Consider the following 27,500-nt stretch of genomic DNA (forward strand, 5'->3'; position numbering starts at 1 on the left):
CTATGCTGATACAATTTGAAAAACCATTTGATCAAAAAAGGTGTATAAAATAGGAGTAAATAATAAACAGTAAAAAGTAGGGCTGGGACTCGATTAAAATTTTTAATCGAATTAATCTATAGGCTTTGGAATTAATTAATCAAATTAATCACATTTTAATCGCATTTAAATATCTGACTTGAGAACAGTGAAAAATATGTTTTTTTCACATGGATTATGAATCATTACAGTAAATAAGCTTAATCTAAAAATATTATTCATTTTTAAAAGAAGAGAGAACTCTTCTCAATTTCAGCAGGCTGTTCACCATCAGGCGTAATACTGCCCTCCATTGGTCTAATCCAGAATTATGTAGCTATATTATACTGCGATTATTTTTTGAAATCGTATTAATTAATTAATCGCATTGTTTGATTAAAGGGACACTGTGCAGGAAATGTTCAAAAAAGGTACTGCAACTATGCTGTACATTGAAACTGGGCTGCCTATTGCCAAATTTGATCTTTACATAAACGTTTACTAAGTAATAAACAAATATTTCCTAGTATGGTCCAAGTAGAGTCATTTTTGCAGCAAAAAATTGCTATTTTTGGAAATTCAAAATGGCGGACCATGGAGAAGATCCCCCTTTTCATGTATGAAAAGTGCAATTTTTCCAGTCATAATGAATACTTAGAATTTGATGCTGGTGGTAAGTATTAATGAAAAAGGTAACATTAGTGAATGGGCAGCATGAATTCTGGAAATAAACAACTAAAAATCTCACACAGTGTCCCTTTATTTAATCGAAATTAATGCATTAATGTGCCAGCCCTAGTAAAAAGCTTCATAAGGTACTTATTTAGGTACTGTTTAATGACCGGTTTAGCAGCTAATGTACAAGAGTTGCACTTACATAACATCAATTTATATACTTCTTTAGATGATAAGGCATCTCATGGACACTGCTCAGTACATTTTGATGCCATCAAGTTGCCATGTGCATTGTGCTGGGGCTGCTGGGTTTGCTTTACTGCACACTGCTTGACAGACCAAGGCTGCTGTCTCATGCCATTATAAATTTGCACTGTGAACCCCACAAATGCTTCTGCAAAGTCTCACACTGCTTCTTTCAACTATTTTTCTTGGATTGCTAGATACCTGCCAGCATGTCCATTCACTTAAGAACCACATCCGTCATGGGACAGGGCATGTGGCAGTGTGAACGTGTTTGTATGGAGTAAAGAAACTGACCCTGACCTGACTTGTCAAGGCATCTCAAAAACAGTATCTCCAGCCAGTAACTTTCGTTTGCTGGTTAACAACCTCCATGGCACACATACACACATACACACACACACGCACGCGCACGCACACACACGCACACGCACGCACGCTTACACACACACAAGCGCACACAGACACACATGCATGTGCACACATGCCCGAGCGCACGCACACACACACACACACACACACACACACACACACACACACACACACACACACACACACACACACACACACACACATACACAGACACACATGCACGCACCCTACACACACGCACGCACCCTACACACACAGAAGCGCACTCACACACACATGCGTGCACACATGCGCATTGCGCAGTCTCGCACACACACACAACCACACTAACCCATTCTCCTGTCTGAGTGAAGGCAAACACTGAGAATGAATGGTCTACGTAGGTGGTGATTTGACGCCACGCTATATCTAGTCAAAGGAGATTTCATGGGAAGGACATTGGCGCGAAGGCCCTCCAATATAGCTGTCACAATGCGTATCCGTCGTCATGACGCGTGATACTTCACAGATGGAGGTCAGGCCTGTGGTTCCTCCTCTTTCTCCTCCAAGGCAATCACCTTGGCAATCACCGCCCCGTGGTACCCGCCTCCGCCCCCTCTTCTCTGAGGGAAGAGATTAAACTCGCCTACCCTCAATATCCAACCTCACCTCTGCCTCCCCCGCGCAATAATTCAACAGGAATGCTTTCATTTCATCATGACGCCGTCTAGTAAGGTGCATGATGTTTTTTGTTGCGAGGTGCGTTTTGAGAGATATGGTTTCTCTCTCTGTGTTATCAATATAAAAGGTGGTATTATACCTGGGCCTCACACCAGGATTGATGAAAGAGAGATGAAATGGAGGGTCTGGATAATGGGAAAAGGATTTTGGTCATATGTTTGGTATGGGGTCTGCTACAACAAGTATTGCTTTAGGCCACTTTGTCAATTTGGCCATGCTGCTCCTCTTTTAGAGGTCTTTGTCTTGTATTTTTTTGTACAATAATAGCTTCCAAAGCTCTCCATTTCCTGTAATTTAAAAAGTGATTCTGATTTGAAATATATGTATCTAGAAACATGGAGTACAAGTTTTTAACATTATGTTAGGTAACTCATAAAGTGTTTCTGAAGTAACTTCAATTAGTTCAACTTTTAAAATCACAAGTATTTTAAATAAGCAGGCTACATGATAGTTATGCTTCAGCCTCTCAGCATTCAGTGTGCTAGTTTAAAACCAGAAACACAGTTGGTGTGTGCAGCAGAGAACATGGTGCAGGCCTGACTGAGGAGCAGAATTACCAATTCATGCCTCACATATTGCAGCCTCTTGGTTATTTATTACAGTATGCGCTCGTTGAATTATCCAGCTGAATATCTGTCATGGGACAGCTTTTTGAGCCGTTATTGGATAGGGTAGCGCAGTGGTTCCCAAACTGGGGGTAAGGACCCCTAGGAGGGTCGCAGAGGTACTGAAGGGGGGATGCTGAGAAAGGGGACATTGCATAACAAGGGGAAATCCACAGGTTAATAGCAAACATAATTCCATAATTTGGTTAGTAACAGTATTATTCACTTGTATGGTTAATAGATGCATTTTGCAATATAGGTTTTCCATTAATAGCTCGTCCACTAATACTGCTAGAAATCCATTGCTAGGCTAAGACTAAAAAGTTTGGGAACCAATGGAGTGGAGTAGTGCAAGACAGTGACACAAAAGTTGGGGGAGAGATCAGGAAGGATCAAGAAATGACCTCAGGTTGGCTCGGACCTGCTTCCCCTTGTCCGTGCATTTATGGCATGGTCCCTTAGCCCCCTGAGCCACAGCACCTCCAACTACTTGAATTCCATTGGGCCAGATTACTGCATTCTTAGCGATGCCAGGAGGGATTGCCTGTCGTGCTGGCAGGTCAGAAAATCGGCTCCTCATAAGCCACACAATCTGCGCTATAAGCTTTTGTTGGTGATTGTGAGCCATAGCCCTACTTATGCTTATTTCATTCCTTTTTAGTGGATTGTTTCACTTATTGCAGTTAAATTGACACAGAGACACAAAATGAAAAACTGACCATTAAAAACTTTGCCTGATTATCATCGCCCTTCAAAGCTCGTAGATAGATGTTGGTTTGACAAAGAAGATAACAAATAACGTTTCCCAAATAGCCTGGTTAAGCCGCCTCATTCGGTTTGCTACTGGTCGAGGCCAGAAAAGGCTGTGCCGATGTTTCAACCAAACATTTTCTTAGTCCCAATAGAAAGTCTCCGCACCACATCACTGCTTTGAACATGCCTCTACCCTGGGCCATTGGAGCTGCTCAAAGTTGATTTCTTCCCAACAAAGTGGGTGGAGTTCCTGATTTCTCCGGAGCTCAGACACAATATTTGTATTGCTCCTGGCTTGACTAGAAGCAACGCAGAAGGTGTTGCATCACTAGGAGGGCGTGGCCTAGCTATTAAACCCTTGCTTTTTTACACTCTCCCCTGTGATTTTTTTTAACAGGGTCAAAGACATTTTCTTGGGCTCAGACATCAGGAGATGCAAAGGAATGTAATGCCCATAAATTAATTAGTAATGGGTAGTTGACATGCTTCAATGAACATGCTTCTATTTAAAACAAGCAAACAAAATTCTATATAATAGTGTCACTGGCTGCGCTGCCCTGAAGTGTGCTACTGCTGAAGTACCACTGACCAGATACGCAGAAGTTAGCAAACAACTGCCATCACCCAGCATCATAAATAATTGTGTGTCGCAGCAGCCATGGAGGAAGTGGTGTCTATTAAAGAATCATCCTCAAGCAGATGCCTCTGCTGCTAGGAAGGTCAGACAGGGATACACTGTACACTTATCTGTCCACCTTTGTCCCTGCGCATTTTACTACTTAGCTCCCAAAATGCCACCTACATTTCAGGCAGCACAACTGAACATAACCTCCAAACAAAATAATCGTAGCTTTAAATCAAGTCATCACAGAATTTGAATGTATTATTAAGTCATTTGTTCATTCATCTTTTTGTTATTTGTTTAGATCAGACCATTTTTAAAACATTCGTTCAATTGTTCAATTTTAAGAATAACCGAAATGTATGCTGTAATTATCTATACATGTAGCAAATCACTTAGGCCTATTACATACACCATATACTGTACAGTATGTGGCTGATGTGTGAATCACCTGGGAGAGCTGAGAACGGGGGGAGACATTTTTTAAAAGCCATTCTCAGCTGCTGTCCACTTGCCCTTCGGCCTTTGACAGTATGAACCCTGCGGGTGTCCGCTCACTTTGCATTACAGCTGATCCTGGTGTCAAAATGACACTCCTTTATGAAGTCAGGCCCGGCAGATCTTCATCGCCGCCTCCAGTCCTTTGACAGGTTGATCCTGAGTGACCTGACCCAGGACCATTACTGATGTTATCCCCCCTGTCTTCACCTTGTCAGTGTGAGCTACATGTCAAGGACCCCGTTTGCGGCAAACAGATAGATCAATGTGTCTCTGGTGCTGTCTATCTCAGCAGTCTTACTCGGATTGGACAAGAAATACAAGACTATATGCCTGATAATAATGCAGAATAAATATCAGCGTGAGTAACACATGTATTATAACACAGCCGCAAACACCTTCAAGAATGTTTAGATGTTTCAGAAACATCTTCCATCTCTTTAATAATCATATCAAAAGCCTTGACTCGAATGCCCTCAGGGCACACACGACTATTTTCAGCAGATGAATCGATGTGTCTCTGGTGAATTGTATCTCACCTGGTTTAACATGTAGGCCTACACACATCTGGTAATGTGAAGCATGAGTGATCATTTTGCTAAATAAATACCACAGGTGCAAGACACACAGCAATTATTAACAGAAATGAGGCCTTCAAAAATGTGACGAAGTCAAAATTTAAACGTACTGTAGAGCAGAAGGGGAAATAAGTGAAACATTACAGTTGTGTGTATTTCAGCCAACGATGGTGGCTCACATCATCACATCACATCATGGACGCACTCCTTGACATTGATACTGCAATTTCAACTGGATTTGGAATCTGTGAATAGTTAAAGTAGTACCCTATTAAAGATGTCAGACAAGTGACTCCTCACTGGCAAGAATTTTCACCTTTGGAGAGCTAAGCGTAGCCTGGTCCTGACCATCCCATAATACTATCATTTCATTTCGTATTCATGGTCTGGAGGTTGTTTCATCTGACGCGATTGCAGGAATAGGGAAGTTTGCACTCAGTTCTGGTTTGAAATGATTGTCCAACTCTCACCCAATCGCCAACAGTTACTCAACAACAACATAGCGCAAGCGTTTACGTCATCGTCATGAGCACCCTCCCCTTTTCCTCACCAACCTTGTCTCTTTGCTTTTTGGCTTATTTTCTGGGGAGGGTTGGCCGGCAAGATCCTGCTGGCCAACAACGCTCCACAGTAAACAGTAACCAGACTATGTACGGTGCCAATACTTTGGCGGAAGTAAGCAGGATGGCGCGCGAGGCTAAGCTAAGCGTACTGTACAACGATAGTTCCAGATGAATGTTTGTGGATCAAGGCGGAGTCACATTCATCGCGAGAGCCGTTCCACCAGTGAAATGTTTTAATAGTCATTGAAAAGTTAACTACCATAGTACTACACGACTTAACACATGGCCTTTAATAATGCACTACAACTTGGTCATTGCCATTCTGATAATAGCAAATTCATAACAGTGAGTAACTGAGATTCCCTCAGAGCAGCCTTCAGAGATCCCTGATGCCTTCCTAGCCTAGCCTACATTGCGGGCATTGGCAATAACATTACAGGCACATTAAGTGTCGAGGTAGCATTGCAAAACAATTACTGTTCAGAAATAACACTTGCTATAGCTCTGTGAAATCTGAAACTCATATAAAAAATTAACGGTCGTGCACCCGTGCCCTTCTCTACCAGGATTAAGGCTGGCATGAAGAAGAAGAGGACCAACTTTGGAGACGATGGGGAGCGAGACGAGATGAGATGGTTAATTCCAGGATGACACTATTACTTTTTCATGAAAGGGAATGATAATGAGGTACTTAATTCAAGCAGTGCATCCATAATGGATACTAAGTGCACTCTAAACACCCACTCACGCATTCAACATGAATTATAGCCAAGCAACTCATCATGACTTGCAACTATTCATTACGGTAACCCTCTAAATCAGATGTTATTAAATGATTATAGGGTTATTTTTACCAGTTTTGCGGCAGGGTGCGCGGCAAATGCTACTATAGATGGATGCTACAACTAGCCTGTGGATAAAAAAAACAGGCAGTGACAGTACTGTGTGGCACATCATTATAGAAATGAAACAAAGAAACAACCAAAGCACAGATGTCACAGCATTATCTCTACGATCAGTGGTGCGTAGCTGTCATCTGTGTTTTTAATAGGCATCCAAATGAATAGGGATTGTTTGTTTTTTTTGTCTCTTTCTCTTTTTATCTCGCCTCTCTGTCTTGTGTTCATTTTTTTTTCTTTCCCTGGCACACACACACAAACACACACACATATGCATGCTGGCATGTGCACATGCAGGCACACACACACACACGCACACACACACACACACACACACACACACACACACACACACACACACACACACACACACACACACACACACACACACACACACACACACACACACAAAAGGACCTAAATACTGCACACACACATGCTCAACATAATCCTATGGGTCCCCCTACATAACTCTGCGAATATTGTACTCCGAGTATTAAAAAAGTTAATAAGCTGTTCCACTATTCAATATATTATTTGTATATGAAAACCCTTCTTCATGCAATATGAGTGCCCTTCTTCCTGGGGAATAACTTGGCACTGGTCATTCATTCATTCATGTGTCTTAGTGGTTTCCTCTGCGATGATGATTACAGCTCCGATAGCCGGGAGGGCCCATGGTCAGCTGAGAGCTGAGCCCGAGACTAGACCAAAGCCTCTGGGAGAGAGAGCACATGACCATAGCCAGAGAGAGAGAGAGAGAGAGAGAGAGAGAGAGAGAGAGAGAGAGCACAGTGTGTGTGTGTGTGTGTGTGTGTGTGTGTGTGTGTGTGTGTGTGTGTGTGTGTGTGTGTGTGTGTCTGTGTGTGTGTGTGTGTCTGTGTGTTTGTTTGTGTGTGTGTTTTCATTTGAGAGACAGAGAGAGAGAGAGAGAGAGAGAGAGAGAGAGAGAGAGAGAGAGAGAGAGAGAGAGAGAGAGAGAGAGAGAGAGAGTGACAGAGACAGAGAGAGAGAGAGAGAGAGAGAGAGAGAGCTGCATTGGCATAGAGGCAATGCCCATACAGAAAGATTTGAAGCAAGAAATGCTTTGAAGTCTATATATAGATGGCAGAATCCATTTCGAGTGGACTGCAGCTATTTGAGTTACAATTGTTCAAGACTAAGAGAATAGAGATAATGTTGTCATTTTTAGATGCCCAGGGTTTGAACTTGACTCGGATATGCTTTGGTTTACATAAGGGACTGCTTAAGGCATATTCAGGCTATTAAATGAACAGATAATCTTGCATTGTTACCAGGGCGAACGTTAACTGTGTGGGCCCATTCCTTTATTTTTTCTTAATTATATTAGTCAGTTGATCCTTTTTTATTCATCTGTGGGATGGAATATTTCCATGAAATATCTGCACCACAATTCTACCATTCAAATGTAGCCTATAGATGTAGCCTATATTCCCCTGGCCACAGTGTCTGTCAAGTATCCTTGGTGGCAATACACGACTGGTGGTACCCACCAACGGGCACAGCCCATTTGGAGAGACCGTTTGCTGTCAGGAATCACGTGTGCAAGCTTAACACTCTCTCACTCACATGGCGAAGTTGTCACTACATGTGGCAGTCGGAGAGTGCATCTATCCCCAAGTGGGCAACAATATTTTGAGATTTTAACATAATATTTCATTTTCTCTATCTCTCTTTCTTTCGAGTCATTGGACCGAGAACACGACGCGCCATGATAAACACCGTAGTCAGTATGGGTACATGTGTAGGCAGGTGCAGCACATCAGTTCTGTGAGCGGCTATCTTTTGGCTGGGCAGAGAACAGTCAGCTGGGGACAGTGCAAGGAGCTACTATAGCTTGCTCTCCTCCCATCGGCACAGGGAAAGCTGTTGTGTTTCCTCATCCTTCGACACTACTCCAGGTCAAAACCATGCGTACGACTGGATACGTTTGAAGAGGTCGACATTTGGTGTTGGAACGAAGGTTTTTTTTTTCATCCACGACGCTAAGAATCTCAACAGATCAAACGACGTGCAGGCGGCACCTGTGACTGGAAGGCGCACGAATGCGAGCTGCAAGCCCGGCTGCCCCACGCGGAATTTGACAAGGTTCCGAGTCTTGGTATGAAGACTGCACTCGGCAGGCAGGGCTGTGTGAACTGAACACCGGATTTCGGGGCTTTCCTGACACCCAAATCCATCCTCCGCGGTCCAGGTGGGACGCAAATCACAACGAAAACGTTGACCGGCGCCTGAAGCATCCAACCATGGATCCGCAGGCGGACACAACCAGCGGCACCATGTCGAAAAAGACTGTCATCGCGAAAATTTTCAAAGTTCGAAAGAGAAGAGAAATGCTCCTCGTTCAAGTCTGTTTCATCTGCGGCGTGCTCACATTAGCGTGGACTATGTCTGCGGTGCTCACAAAAACAGGTGAGTTTTTCTTCAAGGCGCACGGGAAACCCGGATTGTTTTATTGGGAGTGTAGACGTCCCGTGTTATCAAGCCATATACGCTATCTAACCAGTGGGCTATGGTATGGGGTGATATAGCGCGATGCAATACGCACAGTAGCCTTCTGTGTTCAGTGAGTGATGCTTTTTGAAGACCTTGGGCTGTGTGTCTTATGGATAGTCTATGAATCCTGGAATTAACCCAACGTTCAGCCCACGATACTGTCAACTTCACATTCACAATTTTGCGAATGATGCGAGCTGTCATTTCTGTTTGTGATGTTCATACATTTATTTCATCCTTCACTTATCCTGCTAATAAAGAACATTTCTACAGAGCTCTATCATGAATTACGGGCCCAGAATTACAATGCAGTGCCTTCGATTCATATACCCGGCTCGATTGAATTTGCCTCGCCGAGCCAGAACCCCAGACACCTGCTGTAAGCGTCAGCGAACGAGGATTGGTCCAGTTTTGGTTCCAGCGAGGGTGATGTGTCGTTACCCTTTACTCGCATTATGAAGATTAACCATGTGTCCAAATGCCAATCTCATTTTTCTGAGTGCCGCAGTGTGAGAAGACTGCTCCCTGCGTTGCTATCAGCAGACCATCGCGTATTACACAATGGGCGAACGTTACGTTTCGTTGGGTTCTCCTGCGCGCGCTCCCTTACGCCATTCTCTTGATGTTTCTTTTTTTTTTTTTTCCTTGGTTACGTTTTCGCTCATCATAAATGGCTTGCTTGCTAGCATGGGAAATCGCCGTGAGGGGAGGGCTGAGGTTTGCAAGATTTCAGATCAGAAGGAGCTCACTCATCACTGTTGGAATGTGAACTTGCGCTCTCTCACTCTCACACTCTCCCGCTCTCTCTCCGTGACAACACTTGATCCGCTCACACAGCAGCACCCAGGCGCGCGGGAGTGCATGTGTGACGTTGCCGTGGCACAGTAGGACCTGGGTGTCAAAGCTTGTGTTGCCGAGCACCACTGAATACACGTGGGTGTGGGCAGAACAGGGCGAGCGTAGGCACATTCGGCGATCGGATTTCACAACTGAGATGATCTCCATGGTACGCAAATCAAGAATTATTTCAAGTTTTAATCATTTTATACATAGTAGTACAGGTGGTAGTGGCTCATTTTATAAACTACAGGTTTTAATTACTGAGGCGGACCATATTGGGCATTTGCTAATGGGCTTCGCTCCTATATTAAAATATCAATTGTATCTCAACAAAATTACTTCAATGATTATTTTCAACATCTGATGTGTGTGGAGAGAAATACACTACCAGGAAATATATGCCAAGAAAATTGATGAGATGGGTTTTGTGCTTTTGTAGTAGGTCTGCTGTTGGATTTCCATATTTAGACATGGCAAGTTTGTCCCTTTGTAAGCCTACACTTTTAGGTGATTTCACACTTTTGGATGATTGCTCCTCAACAACAAATGTGAGCTGCATGGCCTATTTACCAACCGGGATTACAGACAGCCAGTCAGCGCATATTGTGTCTGTGGGTGACGTGAAATCATTCATTTCATTTCATGAAGTGGGCTAGGTGAAGCCTAGAGACACACGCATAGGACTATTATTATTATTTAGAGGTACACTCAGGACAGATTGCTTGTAATAATAATAATAATAATAATAATAATAATAATAATAATAATAATAATAATAAAGATATTCCTTTATAAGGCCAGGTCATGCTTGCTGTGAGCCTTAAGTAGGCCTACGCACGCAACCGCACACTCACACTTAGCCTGGCGACACCATCCATGTACTCCACCCAAAGATTGACGGAGTCAACAGTCGGCGGCTATTCGCCCAGGCTAACTCATACTCTCTCACTCACACTCTCTCTTGCTCTTTCTCTGATGCTTTTTCTCTTTCTCTGAACTCTTCATCTCCACCAGTACACACACTTGGCTCTTTCTCTCTCTCTCTCTCTCTCTCTCTCTCTCTCTCTCTCTCTCTCTCTCTCTCTCTCTCTCTCTCTCTCTCTCTCTCTCTCTCTCTCTCTCTCTCTCTCTCTCTCTCTCACACACACGCATACACACATGCATGCACACATGCATACACAGATAAACACACACACACACACACACACACACACACACACACACACACACACACACACACACACACACACACACACACACACACACACACACACACACACACACACACACACACACACACACACACACACACACAATGTAATCACCCAAGTTGCAAGGCAGCCCAACAATAAACAAATTTGCTGTGTGTTCACATGAGTGCACACACACAGAAAACATTCTCAAAAAAGCACACCACCAAACACTTTAATATGGTAATTTTAGGGAACAACTACATCAAAACATGCCAAAATCACCCACTCCCCAGGGTGGATCTCTCTCTGGGGTCTCTCTCTCTCTCTCTCTCTCTCTCTCTCTCTCTCTCTCTCTCTCTCTCTCTCTCTCTCTCTCTCTGCATCTGTCTCTCTGCATTTGTATCTCTCCCTCTTTATTCTTCATCCCTCTCTTTCTTCATCTCTCTATGTGATTGTGTCTCTCTCACACACATGCGCACACTATCTGCCCGTCTCACCCCCTATCTGTATTTGTGTGTGTCTCTCTCTCTGCATTTCTATCTCTCCCTCTTTATCACTGTCTTTCTCCTGCAACTGCATCTCTCTCTCTCTCTCTCTCTCTCTCTCTCTCTCTCTCTCTCTCTCTCTCTCTCTCTCTCTCTCTCTCTCTGCATCCCTCTCTCCTCCTTTTCCATACAGAGGTCCATAGTAATCGTCAAAGAGCAGCACTCTACTGTATATGAAACTCCTTGTCTGCAGGAGGGAGGACGCTGTGCTATGTCACGTAGCATCTAGGGATGTAAATAGTAATCGATATGCACCGACGATTGAATCGTATTGTATTGTATTGTATTGTATTGTATTGTATCATGGGGCATTCTATTGAAATTCTATCGAAGTATCAAAAATAATCGAATCGCTGGCCCCTGCCCAATGTCCTAGCTCCATAACATAATAGAAGTGGAAAAGTAATCGGGGGAAAAAATCAAAAAGAATAGAATCGTATCGTATCTTGGGACATTCTTAAGTATCAAAAATAATTGAATCGCTGCCTTAAGAAATCGATATCGAATCGTACCATGGTGGAAACTGTGTTTACACCCCTAGTCGCATCCTTGGCCAGCCTTCAGAGTGCAGTCAGCACTATTTCCTGTTTTCACGGCCTCCTGAGCCGCTTCCCAGTGAGCCATTTGGCCCCCCTTCAAACTCCTTCAAAAAAGAAATGAGGGCCCCTGTTGGGCACCAGAGAACTGGCATCAGCCACAGCCTTGAAATGACATTGGAGTTGGTCAGTTGTGGCACTGTACAGAAGTGGTTCCCAAAGTGGGTTTTGGGACCCTTAAGGCGGGGGGGGGTATTGCATGGAGGCTCGTGGAGAGAAGGGACTGTTGAATAAAACCTTGAATCTTGCTTTTATAACCTTTCCATACATTTTTGTTAGTAACAATATTCCCTTCAATGGGTAATCGATATATGGTTTTCAGGCTACCTTTCCAATGGTTTACATTAAAGTTGAGCAAAAACATGTTTTTTGCATTTGGACAATGGGAGATGAGGATCATCCAAAAGGGGGTCCCAGCAAAAATAGTTTGGAAACCACTGCTGTGTTTATATGAGAGATGGAAAACAAGAAGAAGATTCCTAATGTACTCAGGCCTGACTCACAGGACACTGTAAAATTGGGTCTAGAAATCAAGTATTTGTTCATACATAAGAACAGTATGTGCAGTATGTACTACATGTATAACAGCATACTACAGTAACTAAGACCAATGTAATAAATAGACCTATGTAGTAAATATGTATATGTATTAGGGCTGTAACCATATTGTATCGAACCAAGAAATCATGATACACAGAGTTACAATACTGTATCGTGATGCAAGAAGGGAGTATCGTGACAGTGTTTCCCACAGAAATTTTGGAAACTATGGGGGCAGCCGGAATTTTTTTTTGTCCGGGGGGGGGTCTTTTCACGGGCCTTTTTCTGTCCGGGGGGCGGGGGGGGGGGGGCAAAACAATGAGTACAGTATGACATTGGCGCATGGAGAAACTATAGGCCTATGCCTACATTTCAGCCATTTATATTTTGAGAAATAAGGCTACATAATACACATGCAGGGGTCTATGTAATGAAAAAAATAATAAAACAAAATAGGAGCAGAGATAAGAATTTAAGATTGCTGTGAAATTGTTAACGCATAAACAAAAAGGGTCTAAGAGGGTAGGCTATGCCTTTTCCCCACACACACATAGGCGTACACATTCTACATGAGGGGTGCTGGTCACAGGGCCAGTTTTTCAAAATTCCTCCCATTAAAAGGGCTGAACAACATATTACACATTTATGTCTATATTCACATTCATTACACATTTATTTCTATATGCAGCCCGATGTCTCCTCTGCCTTGTCAATGAAGGCCTGTCACCTAACTCATTACAACTGTAAAACAAAGCCTGGGGAGTGTTAGTAAACTCATCCCAACTGTCCCTTCTCGGAAGGTTTTTTTTTTATTGCTCCCAAACCCAAGTTATCTACAACAACTTGACAAGGCTTTTGATCCCTCTCTCTTTCAAGCACTTGTGGTTTTCTCTATAGGATGTATTTACTCCAGGAGGAAAATGCGAAGGAAATCGTAATTGAAATCGCTTTTAACAAACACGGAAATCGTAAAAAAAATAAAAAAAAAATAAAAAAAAAAGTAAAAAAAAATTTTTTTTTTTTTTTTTTACATTTTCGGAAACTATGGCGGCCAAATTTAAACTATGGCGGGCCGCCATAGTTTCCTCAATGTATGGGAAACACTGCGTGATATGCTTTTCAAAAATTCTGTTACCCTTCAGTGCAGAAAACAAACACTTAATGATGTGATTGTGCTTTCAAGTTTCAAATCCTCCTCATTGTTATAACAGTTTTTTTAATACTTAGTCACAACTTGAAACCTGTTCTACCTACAGTATAAATGATAATTAATATTTTTTTGTGAAAAATCGCAAAGTGTATCGAACCGTAGGTCAAAGATCGTGATACAAACCGAATCATGAGTTGAGTGTATTGTTGCATACATAATTGCCCTACAAAATATGAATGAATGAATGAATGAATGAATGAATGAATGAATGAATGAATGAATGAATGAATGAATGAATGAATGAATGAATGAATGAATGAATGAATGAACGAACGAACGAACGAACGAACGAACGAACGAACGAACGAACGAACGAACGAACGAACGAACAAACAAACAAACAAATGTTTATGAATGCTTGCTTAGGCCTATTGTATTTCCACTTTCTTGCATTGCAGCAAATATGGTTTCAAGTAACCAGTTGCTGTAGACACCTTGACAGATCTTTGATAGTTAATATTTGAGATGCAGGGACAGCCTTGTATTTCTCTTACACCTCAGCGGTTAGGTGCGTCGGAGATGGCCCATGGGTCACTCAGCAGACCATTTGAACCTGGTCTAGGACTCAAATGTTGTGTATTAAAGAAAAACAGCAAAACGGTCAGTGTGTGGTACCTGATGAAGGTCTAGGACCAAAACGTTGTGTATTAAAGGAAAAACGCGAAATGGTCAGTGTGTGGGAGTTTTTCCAAATTGTCTGCCGAGGCAGGGAATGGAAGTGGTTCTTTTTTCAAGTACCCTGTCCATCCTTGCTCAATGAGATGAGGAGGCTCTCGTTTGATGACGACACAACCCCCGGTGAATATTAATTACATTAGAACAACATGGGGCTTAAAGGATTACAGCAGCGTGATATCACAGTGAGCATGCTGGGCTGTCTGTTCCACCTGTTGTCAAAGAGGAAGGAAGGAAGGAAGGAAGGTAGAAAGGAATGGAGGGAGGAGGGAGGAAGAGAACAGTAGAGGAGGGCAATGGAGAGATAGAGAGACAGAGGGAGGGAAGGTGTGCCGCCAACCATCCACCTATCGAAACGCCCATTTCACACACACACACACCTCCATCCACCGTGGTGCATGATGACAGGAGGCTGTCAATTCAACCTGTGTGTGGTCATAGGTGAAGCTTTCTCTCCGTGACGTCACATAAGTTCCATTTTGAAGTGAAGCAGGTATACAGTACAGTACAGTATATTACTACCTGTTTCAGGCAGAAAACAGCAGCATTTACTTAACACTTAGCTTACAGATTTATCCAAAGCAACTTACAGATACTATATTACAGGGTATTGGCTACAATCTCTGGAGCAATGTGGCGATAGGTGCCTTGCTTAAGGGCATTTCAGCCATGGAGTGAGGTACGGTAGGGAGGGATGCGAACCTGCAATCCTCTGATCTAAAGCCCATCTCCTTAACCATTATGCCATGTGTGCCACAGTAGGAACAGTAGAATTTATGTTTATGTCTATGGCAATGGATGCGGCTTGTATCTGCTTCACAGGCATTAAATCAAAGATGTCTGACGTCACAGAAAAGATAAACCATCCACCTATGGAAACATCTACCATGGTGCAAGGTGGGAGAAGGCCGTGGCCTAATGGTTAGAGAGTAGGACTGTAGATCATTGAATTGAAAGTTCAAATCCCACCCTTACCTCTCCCTTTCTCCTCCATCCATTGCTCACGTGCCCTTGAATGGCACATAACCCCATATTGCTCCAGGGACTGCGACCAATACCCTGTAACATCTGTTAGTCGGATTTATTAAGTGTCAGCTATAAGTGTAATGTAATGTGGAAGAAGGATTTCTGCCCCACTTGTGGCCCGTGATCTACCAGACATGCAGTGTGAACTTTGAACTTCGCAGAGGTACTCATCTAGAAACTGAAAATGTCCACTTGCCAAATTTCCAATGTTTCCTGGTTCTGGAAAAGTCACAGTATTTCAAGAAGAAGGGAATTCAATTCCACATAGCCGTGCGGATACGAGAGCTGACGTTGCGGCGCATCCTGAAGTGCAGCAATCGCCAAGTCTATGCAAATGAATCCGCTTGCTGCGACCGTATCATGAGGCGGGTGTCCAGAGCAGGCCAACCTGTACAGTGGTGTCAGTACACAGCGGCTTGACATTTATTATTCTGTAACCTACAGTTATCAAAGCGTCTTCGAGGATGGTGGTATTGGCGATTGGTGCTATAATCAGCCTTGCACAAACACACACACACACACACGCACACGCACACATACACACACACACGCACACAAACACACACACACACACACACATGCACACACACGTGCACACACACACCAAGATGCATGATGGGAACTGCACTCGTCCACCACCACAGATGTGAGGCCGTGTCATGATATGAGAGCCAGCAGCATGCATCTGGAATGATAATGGTGGTCGGGGGAGCCTGGGAGAGAGTTTAATCAGAGGCTGAATTTTAAATAGCCAGGCCCCCATGTCCTCCCCGAAGAACTCATGTGGCATGGTTATATGATTTATGAGTCTGTTCCGAGTGTCCGTGTGTGTGTGTGTGTGTGTGTGTGTGTGTGTGTGTGTGTGTGTGTGTGTGTGTGTGTGTGTGTGTGTGTGTGTGTGTGTGTGTGTGTGTGTGTGTGTGTGTAGGTATGTTCGTCAGTTGGTCGTTTGGAGAGGAGGTGGAGAAGTGAGCGAAATAGGGGGCAAGATGTCATGGGTGTGATTACAGTTTTTTTGGAGGGGAGACTGGAAAATATATTCAAAGAATAATGTGCCTCTAGTTTCATTTTGACAAATGGCGTGCATACGTGCGTGCATGCTTGTGTGCATGTTTGCTTGTGTGTGGTGATTGTCGAGAGATGGGGGTGAACGGAAATGGGAAATTGTTTTTATTTTCATGATAAAAAGGGATACTCAGTGAATTATGTGCACTTGTTTTCAAAATGAAACACATTTATATTTAAAAAAAATGCTGTGTGTTTGTGTGTGCATGTGTGGGGAGGAGTGTAGGCTATGTGTCAATGTTTGTACCAGTGTGAGTGCTTGCACATGTGTGCTTCTGTGTTGTGCTTCTGAGTGTGTGTGTGAACGTGTGTATGACTGTGTGTCTGTGTGTGTCTACTTGTCTACTGTGTCTCTATCTTTGTGTCTGCACGTACGTGTGTGTGTGTGTGTGTGTGTGTGTGTGTGTGTGTGTGTGTGTGTGTGTGTGTGTGTGTGTGTGTGTGTGTGTGTGTGTGTGTGTGTGTGTGTGTGAGCAGTATATATTTACAACAGTGTGTGTGCTTGCAAGTGTGTGTGTTTGTTACGCACTGTAGCATGTGTGTTTGTTAGTGCCCGCATGTGCATGTGTGAGTAAGGTGGTGTATTAGAAAGTCATTGCCCTGTATGTTTGTGAGATTAATACATGTAAATCCACAAATAAATGCCTCATCAGCCACTTATCCTGCGGATTGAGTTGCAGCAGTTTTTTAAGTACATTTATTCGTTAAGCTGCAGTATAGCTGACCACTCAGTAAAACCTTAACCCTTTACGTGCCAATTGTGGGTGGAAGGTTCCGTGGTGCACAGCTTTTACAATATATGGGCAAAGTGACCTCGAGAACCTTTATTCAAATTTGGCCTGGATCACTGGCCAGCTCTACTCTCATCTCTCCTCTCATCTCTTTCTACTACTCATTTACTATTCCAGTCTGCACTGTCCTGACACATTGAAGGCACAAATGACCAACAAATATTGAAGAGGTCAGATGTCGCAAAAAGCCATGACAAAAGTCTGTGAAAATGTAAAATATATTTTTAAAAACACTTTCTAGAAATATTCTCAACCAAACAGTCACTCACATATTATCAAGTCAAGCATGTCCAGCCCAAACAAAATGAAATGGGCTGAGTTGATGATTTGAAGTTTACTAAATGTAGAAATACAGCCTATTTTTGTAAGCTCATCAGAAATGCACTTTGATGGTTTTGATCTGAACTCTTCAAATGTACACAGGGAGGCAACGGAGGGTTGAATGTCAATCCCTTCATTTACTGTAAGGTCATAATAATCATTTAGCAGCCCACCACAAACAAAACAACGGGATGTCCAGATGCAGAGAGGGATTGAATGGGACGATGAATGGACAGATAGATGGATAGAGAGGAGGGGTGAACGGATAGCCAGATGGATGGATGGGGAGAGAAGGATTGGAGGATTGGAGGTATTGACAGGTAGAGGCATGGATGTGATGAATGAAAGATGAATGCATGGGTGGATGGACAGGTGTAGGGATAGTGGATGACTACAAAGCCAGATGGATCATTGATAGATGCATGGATGGTTGTGTGGATTGATGGGTGGATGGATGGATGGATGGATGGATGGATGGATGGATGGATGGATGGATGGATGGATGGATGGATGGATGGATGGATGGATGTGTTGGTGCATGAATAGATGGATGCATAATAGATGGATGATGTCTGACAGCATGCTTACAGGTGATTGGCTCTTTTTTGCAGGGCACGGGATGGTGTCACAGGAGGCCGCATTGCCCCCCACCGATCGCCTGGGCCGGAGGCTGATGGCGACTGCAGGGGAGAACGAGACGGAAGCCAAGAACTGTACTGAACCAGGTACAGTGGAATCATGTTTAAAGACACCTACGTACACACTCAAGCACAGCCCTTAGCTCTGTCATAAGACTTCTACACTGACCATGTGGCATACAGCAGTGTTTCCCAACCTTTTTTGTCTCGCATACTCTCTTATTGCTTTCTCTATTGCAATGTGACTGCATTTCCATACATTCCATGCGTTCTATTTGTTTTTCTTTTTGTTTTTTTTTCACATTCCCCTTTCAGTGTGGTCACATACCCCTGGTTGGGAAACACTGCCTTACAGTACATACTTGATACAGTAGGATGGGTCATTCTGTCATAACATATAAAATGAGACACGAGATCATGATTTTTGCCTGAACACCTTCAAGTATGGTGTGCTTAAAAAAATGTTGAATTTATATGAATTGTATCTGTATTTGCACCCAATTCTTTGAGTTGAGAGACAGATGATCGACCATGCAGTACCCTCTTTGACATCCTTCAAGTAGTGCTTGCACAGACTGCAAAAAATACATTTTATTTTACATTTGGCTGTACACATGTTAGGTGCCGTGTCCATAGCTATAGACTGATGCTCACTTAAGTTGATTTTGTATGTGATGCTATCTACAGCACTGCTGCTCAAAGTCAGATTTTCATTCAGGACCATGCTGACATCAATCACTTTATCTGGCAATTCCCATGAGTTGTTCATCATAGGCTTAATTCCCTGAGAAATGGGCACTGGCATTTTGACGGAGGATGTACTGAGATTTGAGAGAGCATTCTCTCTCTTCATTGTTCCTAAGCAACAAAAGGTCAACACAAGGTCATCTTACTGTACCTCTTCAACATCCTTCAACCATTTTCCTGCAGTGCCTCCATCACCTCAGGTTTCTCCTCTCCTCTTTCTTTTTATCCCCTTCCACTCTGTTTTCTGATAAAACAGCAACATAAATGGATTTTTGTCTGTAGTAGAGCGGCTACAAGGCCAATTTGGCTTGAATCGTGCAAATTATGATACAAGCATGAAACTTGGCAGGTATGTGCTTAAGACCAATACAATCAAATCTGCCTGATTGGCCACTTGAAATGGTGGCCATTTTCCAAGATGGCCGCCAAAAAAGGCTCCAGAAATTGATTTATTGCATAGAATTGACCTTGAAAATTATGATACAAGCATGAAATTCAACATGTATGTGTTTAAGACCAATACAATCAAATCTACCTGATTGGCCACTTGAAATGGTGGCCATATTCCAAGATGGCCGCCAAAAAAGACCCCAGAAATTGATTTATTGCATAGAATTGACCTAGAAAATTATGATACAAGCATGAAATTCAACATGTATGTGCTTAAGACCAATATGATCAAATCTACCTGATTAGCCACTTGAAAAGGTGGCCATTTTCCAAGATGGCCGCCAAAAAAGGCCCCAGAAATTGATTTATTGCATAGAATTGACCTAGAAAATTATGATACAAGCATGAAATTCAACATTTATGTGCTTAAGACCAATACGATCAAATCTACCTGATTAGCCACTTGAAATGGTGGCCATTTTCCAAGATGGCCGCCAAAATGACCCCAGAAATAGATTTATTGCATAGAATTGACCTAGCAAATTATGATAAAAGCATGAAATTCAACATTAATGCCCTTAAGACCAGTGCAATCAAATTTACCCAATTGGTCACTTGAAATGGCGGCCATTTTCTAAGATGACTGCCAAAAAAGACCCTAGACAATGATTTATTGCACAGAATTATCCAAGCAATTTATGATGGACACATGAAATTCGAGATGTATGTAATTAAGACCAATAGGCCTACAATCAAATATACTTGATTTACTACTTAAAATGTGATGACGATGTGTCCAAAAAGACCCTAGAAATTTGCAAATTGCAAATTTGGTGGAAATAATTGTCCACTCTCCTCAAATATGTTTCCATAGATGATGAAGTGATACAGATATTAAAATGTTCAGCAATGACACATAAGTCAGTTCTTAACTTAATGTCAATGGACCCCAAGGTTATGACATGCTAATAATACGATGACAATGTGGTAACAATATGCTAATAACAGCAAATCATGGTTCTCTCGATATTGCTGTTAAACAGAAGGTGCGTGAACACCAGAAACAAGCTTAGTCATGAATTTGCGTTATTCGCTCTAGACTTGACATTAAACATGTTTAATTTAGCTAATCACATAACTGCTCTGGCTTGTCAGCCTGGGACATTCGAAGATATGAACATCCTCCCCTGGCTGCCCTCTCCAGCCACTGTGCTGTCCCCTTTGCGCACCGACCTCCGCTAATGGTGGTTGACGTTCGGGCACAAGTTCTGTGGAACACAAGACGGATCGTGGCAAGGCCACCTGAATCCTCGCCTCTCCTAATAGGACGCATTACCCGTGTCTCCCTTGGGTCGGTCACCCCTTACTGTGCGTGTCTTATGCGCTCAGCAGGAGCGCGAGTGTCAGTTGTGCTGCCTGGAGAGTTAGATCATACTTCTCCAATGAAGTATCTCAGGCCCCCGCTCGACTAGGCTGCCTGATTGAGGGGAAGTGCGCCTTTGATGTCCCCCTGGGAACCAGAGCGTGTGCCCTCAAACAGGTGTCTATCGGGGCTTTCTTGGCCGGCTCGCTGTGGTGGTGGTTGCTACTCGGTTCTCCGTCCGCAACTTGGACCTGCGGCCCTGCTGGAGAATGACTGGGTCTTTTCTGCCAGCAAGATCGCATGGCAGCTCAAGCTTGCCTGGCGGTCTTGGGCATGGTGCCTCTCAGTTGCACCTGCAGGTGTTGTGTACTGAACATGTTGGATATTCCCCTTTGTGCCAAGGCCTGGTTTTCCGTTGGGGAATACCTCTTGATATTGGGGGCCTCGCTATACCTCTGTGGGCTCCACTTGCACATCGGTTACACTCAGACGGGTGGTTTCCATGCCCTGTGTTCCCTCCACTGTGTGCTTTCCGTGGTATTGGATGTCTGGACGCTGCCTTTGTGCGCCCCGTGCTTAACCCCTCTTCCCCCTCCGGGTTCGGAACAAAGACTGCGCCTCTTTCTTGTTCCCCCGCTAGCGTTGCCGGGATCTGCCCTCTAAACACTTTGACACCGGTAGGCCGAGTCTGGGCGGTGTGCCTGCTCTAATGATGTTGTCAAGTGCCTGCGTAACCCCTAGGTTGGTACTGGTATCAACTTTCCCCATGGTTGGTGTCTGTCTGGAGGGATTAGGGGCTTGCCTCCCCTGCTCTTCCAAGTGCACCCTTTGGGTGCAGCTCTTTCCCCTGGGCCCTGGCCGGCTGTTGGGCGAGCCGTGTCGCTTATCGCTGTTGATGGACGCTGCCTCTCCACCTTCAACAGGTCTGGGCATCGGCAGGAAGGGTCTGTGCTGCGGCCAGGCTTTTGCTTGCGCATTCTAGGTAACTGGCAACGCAATCAGGAGTTTTTCAATACCCATAGTAAGATGTTGAGTGATTCAACCGAAAGAGAACTATAGGTCACAGAGGGCAACCCTGGTTCTCTGAGGGAGATGAACGAGACATCTCACCAGAGTGCCACACTCACCCACAAGCTCAAAGGTTAGTTGTCTCAGATTGAAGATCAGAGCCCGGCACACCTGGGCTTTGTCCCCGAGGGGGCGGGATCCCCATCTGCGCAGGTCATTGGTCTGACGGTATGATTGAAAGCAATTCTTGGCAAATGGCCACGCAAAGGGTGTTACCCATAGTGAGATGTCTCGTTCATATACCTCAGAGAACCGGGGTTACCCTTGGTAACCTATAGTTATGTGCCTTTCTGCTTGATTATGTTTCCTTCTATGATGAATTCATTGGAAATTCAAACATAGTGATTGTTTATTTGGGCCACATCTGGTAGATTAATTGCAATTAATGAAGTTCTAGTGTCTTCTTTGATGGTCATCTTTAAAAATGGCTGCCATGTTACATTTTCAAGTTGCAAATGAGGGGGATTTGATTGTATTGCTCATAAGCACAAACACACAAATGTACATAGGCCTACTTGTATCATCATTTTCTTGCTCACTTCTCGGCTAAATTCAGTGTTTTAGCAGCCATATTGTAAAATGACTTCCATTTCAAGTGTTGAGTCATGTACATTTGATTGTATTGCTGTTTTTTTGACACATTCATGCCTAAATTGATGCTTGTATAATAACTTGCTTGATCGATCCTGTGCAACAAATCCATTTCTATGGTATTTTTTATCAGCCATCTTGGAAAATGGCAGTCATTTTAACTGGGAAATCCTGTAGAATGTATTGTGTTGGTCTTAAGCACATAATGGTCAAATTTCTTGATTGTATCATAATTTCCTTTCTCAATTCTGTGCAACAAATCAATTTCTGAGGTCTTTTTTGGCAGCCATCTTGGAAAATGGCCACCATTTCAAGTAGCCAATCAGGTAGATCTGATTGAATTAGTCGTAAGCACATACATGTTGAATTTCATGCTTGTATCATAATGTTCTAGGTCAATTCTATGCAACAAATCATTTTCTGGGGTCTTTTTTGGAGGCCATCTTGGAAAATGGCCACCATTTCAAGTGGCCAATCAGGTAGATTTGATCGTATTGGTCGTAAGCACATACATATTGAATTGCATGCTTGTATCATAGTTTTTCAGGTCAATTCTATCCAATAAATCAATTTCTGGGGCCTTTTTTGGCGGCCATCTTGGAAAATGGCCACCATTTCAAGTGGCTAATCAGGTAGATTTGATCGTATTGGTCTTAAGCATATACCTGCCAAGTTTCATGCTTGTAACATAATTTTCTAGGTCAATTCTATGCAATAGATCAATTTCTAGGGTCTTTTTTGGCGGCCATCTTGGAAAATGGCCACCATTTCAAGTGGCTAATCAGGTAGATTTGATCGTATTGGTCTTAAGCACATACCTGCCAAGTTTCATGCTTGTATCATACTTTTCTAGGTCAATTCTATGCAATAAATCAATTTCTGGGGTCTTTTTTGGCGGCCATCTTGGAAAATGGCCGCCATTTCAAGTGGCCAATCGGGTAGATTTGATCGAATGGGTCTTGAGCACATACCTGCCGAATTTCACGCTTGTATCATAATTTGCACGATTTTCCCTGTAGCCGCTCTACTACTGAGGGAAGAGAAAAGACAAGGGAGAGAGAGAGCGAGCGAGAGAGAGAGAGAGGGGCGGGGGCACGTGTAGTCTAATAACAGCACGGGCAATGCCTATATTTAGCTTCTCTACATCTGACTCGGCCCCTGACCTAACCGCAAGTATTGAATGACTGTTCCTTCGTTACTCGCCAAAAAAAGAAAAAGGAAAGAAAAGACAGAGAGAGACATACACACACAGTGAGAATAAGAGAGAGAAAGCAAGAGAGAGAGAGAGAGAGATAGGGAAACAAAGGATGGGGTGGGGTGAGTCGCCTTGCCCTTAGTTGTTCACAAGGGGAGGCAGATAATGATTTGTGCTTATGATACAGTTCCTACAGTATGCAAGAAGCCAGTGCATCATTGGCACTTTGGGCCAACACGAAGCAGAGGACATACAGGGTTAGATTTGGCCCAGCGTTTGAAGATGAATGTCTACCGTGTCAGAAGTCCAATGGCCATGTTTGCAGATTTAGCGAATTCAATTATGCATGTTTAATTTCTAGTTATTCTGTGATCAGTTCCGATTATGTATTGCAGCATGTAGAAGTGCATTTGATTGTTCAAACACAACACCTTGCAGTGCAGATAAATATTCTGAGTTGCACACTCTGCACACAAAGCTTTGATGCATGCATAATTATAAAAATGTCATGAACATAATTCTTCATGAGGAGTTACTGAATAATGTATGGCCATAGATGTAAATACTGTATATATGGGGTGGAGGAGAGGAGTAGAGTGGTGTGGGGGCTGTGTGTGTTGTACGTAGTGTAATTGCACAACATGTGTGATATGTGCACTATTGAGAATCCGCACTGTTTCAAAAAAATTGCCAGTCGGACATAAATAATTGAGCAGAGTGATGTCTCTGATTGGTTCGCACATGCACGCAAATCTGACACATCCTGAAAGGGAACAGTGTGAATGGAGAACTGCTGAAGGACCATTATTAAAACAGCAGACGTGACTAGGATGGCTCAGCTGTAATAGGCGTAGAAGCATGGCAGGCAGGCAGGCAGGCAGGCAGGCAGGCAGGCAGGCAGGCAGGCAGGCAGGCAGGCAGGCAGGCAGGCAGGCAGGCAGGCAGGCAGGCAGGCAGGCAGGCAGATGGAATGATGTTCAAAGAGAGTACAGTATGGTCAAGACAGGCATGGTTTCAAAATTGTCCATTTGTTAGCCTGGCCCGTCATTATGAAGGGAAATCCCGTGGGCTACCTGCTGCACTTCACAGGGAATTTGTCTTCTCAACGTTTTTTTTTCTCATGTCCTTTTGTCTTTCAAGTTATCAATTTTACATGGACAAGCGTACGAGCATTTGTGTAATGTCAGAACTAATTGATTAGAACCAGCAGCACTATATCTATCTTACCTTGTTCTGCATGTGAATTATATGAAAGAGTACCTAAGCTTTGTATCCATTCAACTGGGATTTGTGTCTTTTTCTTAAACTATTAACTGTCCAACTGTCTTTTTACGTTAATAACAAGCAGATTATTCAACAGAAAATGATGACAAAAGGCATTTTTAGCCGTCTGTGTAATGTATGCCTAGCGACATGCAGTACAGTAGAGTACAATGTATGCTAATAGCCAATGTACTTCCTATAATAGGCAAACGTAAATGCTTGGGCTCGAGGGGTCAGTGCTAGTTCAAGGTAAAGTGCCAGTATAGCAGAACGGTTATCTCCTCATGTCACGCAACGGCACTCTAGCTTTTAGAGAAGGTCCTCTTGCCCTCGTGGTGACGATAAGCATATACGACAGTGATGATCACAGACCTGTTGCAAGTGCACAAGGGAGTAAATTGCATTCGCAAGTTGACATCTTGTCCAAACATAGGCACGACGCTGCACCAGTGCTATTCGTCGTGCCACCACCGGCGGCCACGGTCGCCCTCTTCCCATCCTACAGCGTTAGGCTAATGTCCTTGGACAGTCTGCTCTGCTCTGCTAAGTGTGGATGAAAATTCCCTGACTATAAATGAAATGTCAAGTGTCTGCAGGGCTCACTGGCTTTCTTCATCCTTTGGAGAACGACTTGGCTTGCCCAGCTCAGCTCCTCTGAGGAGGACGTCTCGGAGGGGGACGAGAGAGAAAGCGGCTGGGTGATGGGCAGTTGGTGACCTGCTTGAGTGGTGCTGGTGTGGGCTGGTCAGTGGAGCCATTGCAAAGGGCATTAGAGCCCTGGTGATTCACCCATCTTTCCATCCATCCATCCATCCATCCATCCATCCATCCATCCATCCATCTATCCATCCCTCCATCCATCCATCCATCCTTCTGTCCATCCATTCATCCATCCAGCCAGCCACCCACTCACCGTGCCATACACCTCCCCCAATAAGGGCCCTGGCCAGAGGCATCCTTGGTGTAGGAACACATAGAGTACTGGAGATGATGGATGGATAGGGAGTCTGTGTGAAGGGCAGAACTGTAGGAAGGTCATCTACTGTTGGCCTATCTTTGCCTTGCCTCAAGATCTTCTTCTGAGGATGTATGTCTCAGTAAAGTACAGCACAGGGGCAGCAAACCATTTTCCATATGATATGATGTACAAATGTTGGCAGCCATGATGAAGGATCACTTTTATAAATCTGGAAATGTGTAGTGAGGGTCCGCACATCTTGGAATTAGGTCAAAGTTTCATATATTGGCCATGTAGAGCACAAACTCTGCGTTGCTGTTTTACAAAGACACCACTTAATTTTCTGGCCTGTACATGTCAAAAACCACATGCCAGAAAATAAATTGCTAATCTGGAAATGTAACTGCTCTTCACAACTGTTCTCTGTTACATGTGTTATTCTCTTAGATGTAAGCTTTTCTTGATCAATCAATCAATCAAACAAAATGCCTTTTATTGCACATTATCACACATAATTGTCATTCAATGTGCTAAAGACTAAATAAAAAGAAAAGAGAAGAAAAATAATCTATGTTGTGTTATAGATAGAAGAAGATAACTATCACCAAAAGCGGAGAATAAAGCTGTTTTTAATTTCTTTTTAAAACAAGATACTGTTGGGCCGGTTCTAGTTCGGACAGGAAGTTGGTTCCAGAATTTTGCAGCATAATGACTAAATGCCATTTCACCCTGTCTAGACTTGACCCTAGGCACAACCAGTAGAGGAGATTCAGAAGACCTAAGACATCTACAGTATTAGGATGATATTGCTCAAGCATATTTACAATATAGGCTACTTAGGGCCTAAGCCATGTAGTGACTTATAAACTATGATCGGAGTCCAAGATCTGGTACCCTTGCTGAGCGATAGAGTACATGCTGGCTTTCAGATCGGAATAATTGTGCAAAGTAGCATGGGAGATTTCCCAGGCTAGCTGGGAGCAATTGTGGAACGCTGTTCCAGAACATTCTCTTTCCATGTTGTCTGCTCATTACAGTGTACATGTAGACCACAGGAACCACAGAGTGGAGCGACCGGACAAGTGAGGATAACCGCTGACTCCTAGCCAAGCATGTAATGTGGCAAACGGCAATAATCGCTGGCCAGCTGTGAAAAAAAGACAAGTCCGATTGTGAACGAACAAGCGTAGAACTGTCCTCTCTTGGGGCTTGCTGGAGCTAGAGAGAGAAAGAGGAGGATGGGGAGTGGAAGAGAGATGGGGCAGGGAGAGAGAGAGAGAGAGAGAGAGAGATCAAGAGAATGGGTGTGAGAGAGAGAGGAAGGAGAAGCAGGGGATGTGGAGCATGACAGCGATGTGCAGAGGCCCAGAGCAAATAGGACAAAATCATCACCACGCAGCCAGCTGGGCACGGGCTGGATTA

The 27,500-nt window shown here is 43.5% G+C and overlaps 1 protein-coding gene across 1 annotated transcript in view; it reads left to right on the forward strand.

The window, feature by feature from the left end:
- The first annotated feature begins 8,428 nt into the window (after positions 1-8,428).
- slc24a4a (solute carrier family 24 member 4a) overlaps positions 8,429-27,500 on the forward strand; it is an 89,878-nt gene continuing 70,806 nt past the window's right edge. Inside the window, exons 1-2 of the mRNA XM_063224077.1 lie at positions 8,429-8,979; positions 18,477-18,590. Coding sequence (XP_063080147.1) covers positions 8,814-8,979; positions 18,477-18,590 — 280 coding nt within the window. The 5' untranslated portion in view covers positions 8,429-8,813. The remainder of the gene's footprint in view (positions 8,980-18,476; positions 18,591-27,500) is intronic.

This window comes from Engraulis encrasicolus, chromosome 19 (genome assembly GCF_034702125.1).
Source record: "Engraulis encrasicolus isolate BLACKSEA-1 chromosome 19, IST_EnEncr_1.0, whole genome shotgun sequence".
Lineage (NCBI taxonomy): Eukaryota > Metazoa > Chordata > Actinopteri > Clupeiformes > Engraulidae > Engraulis > Engraulis encrasicolus.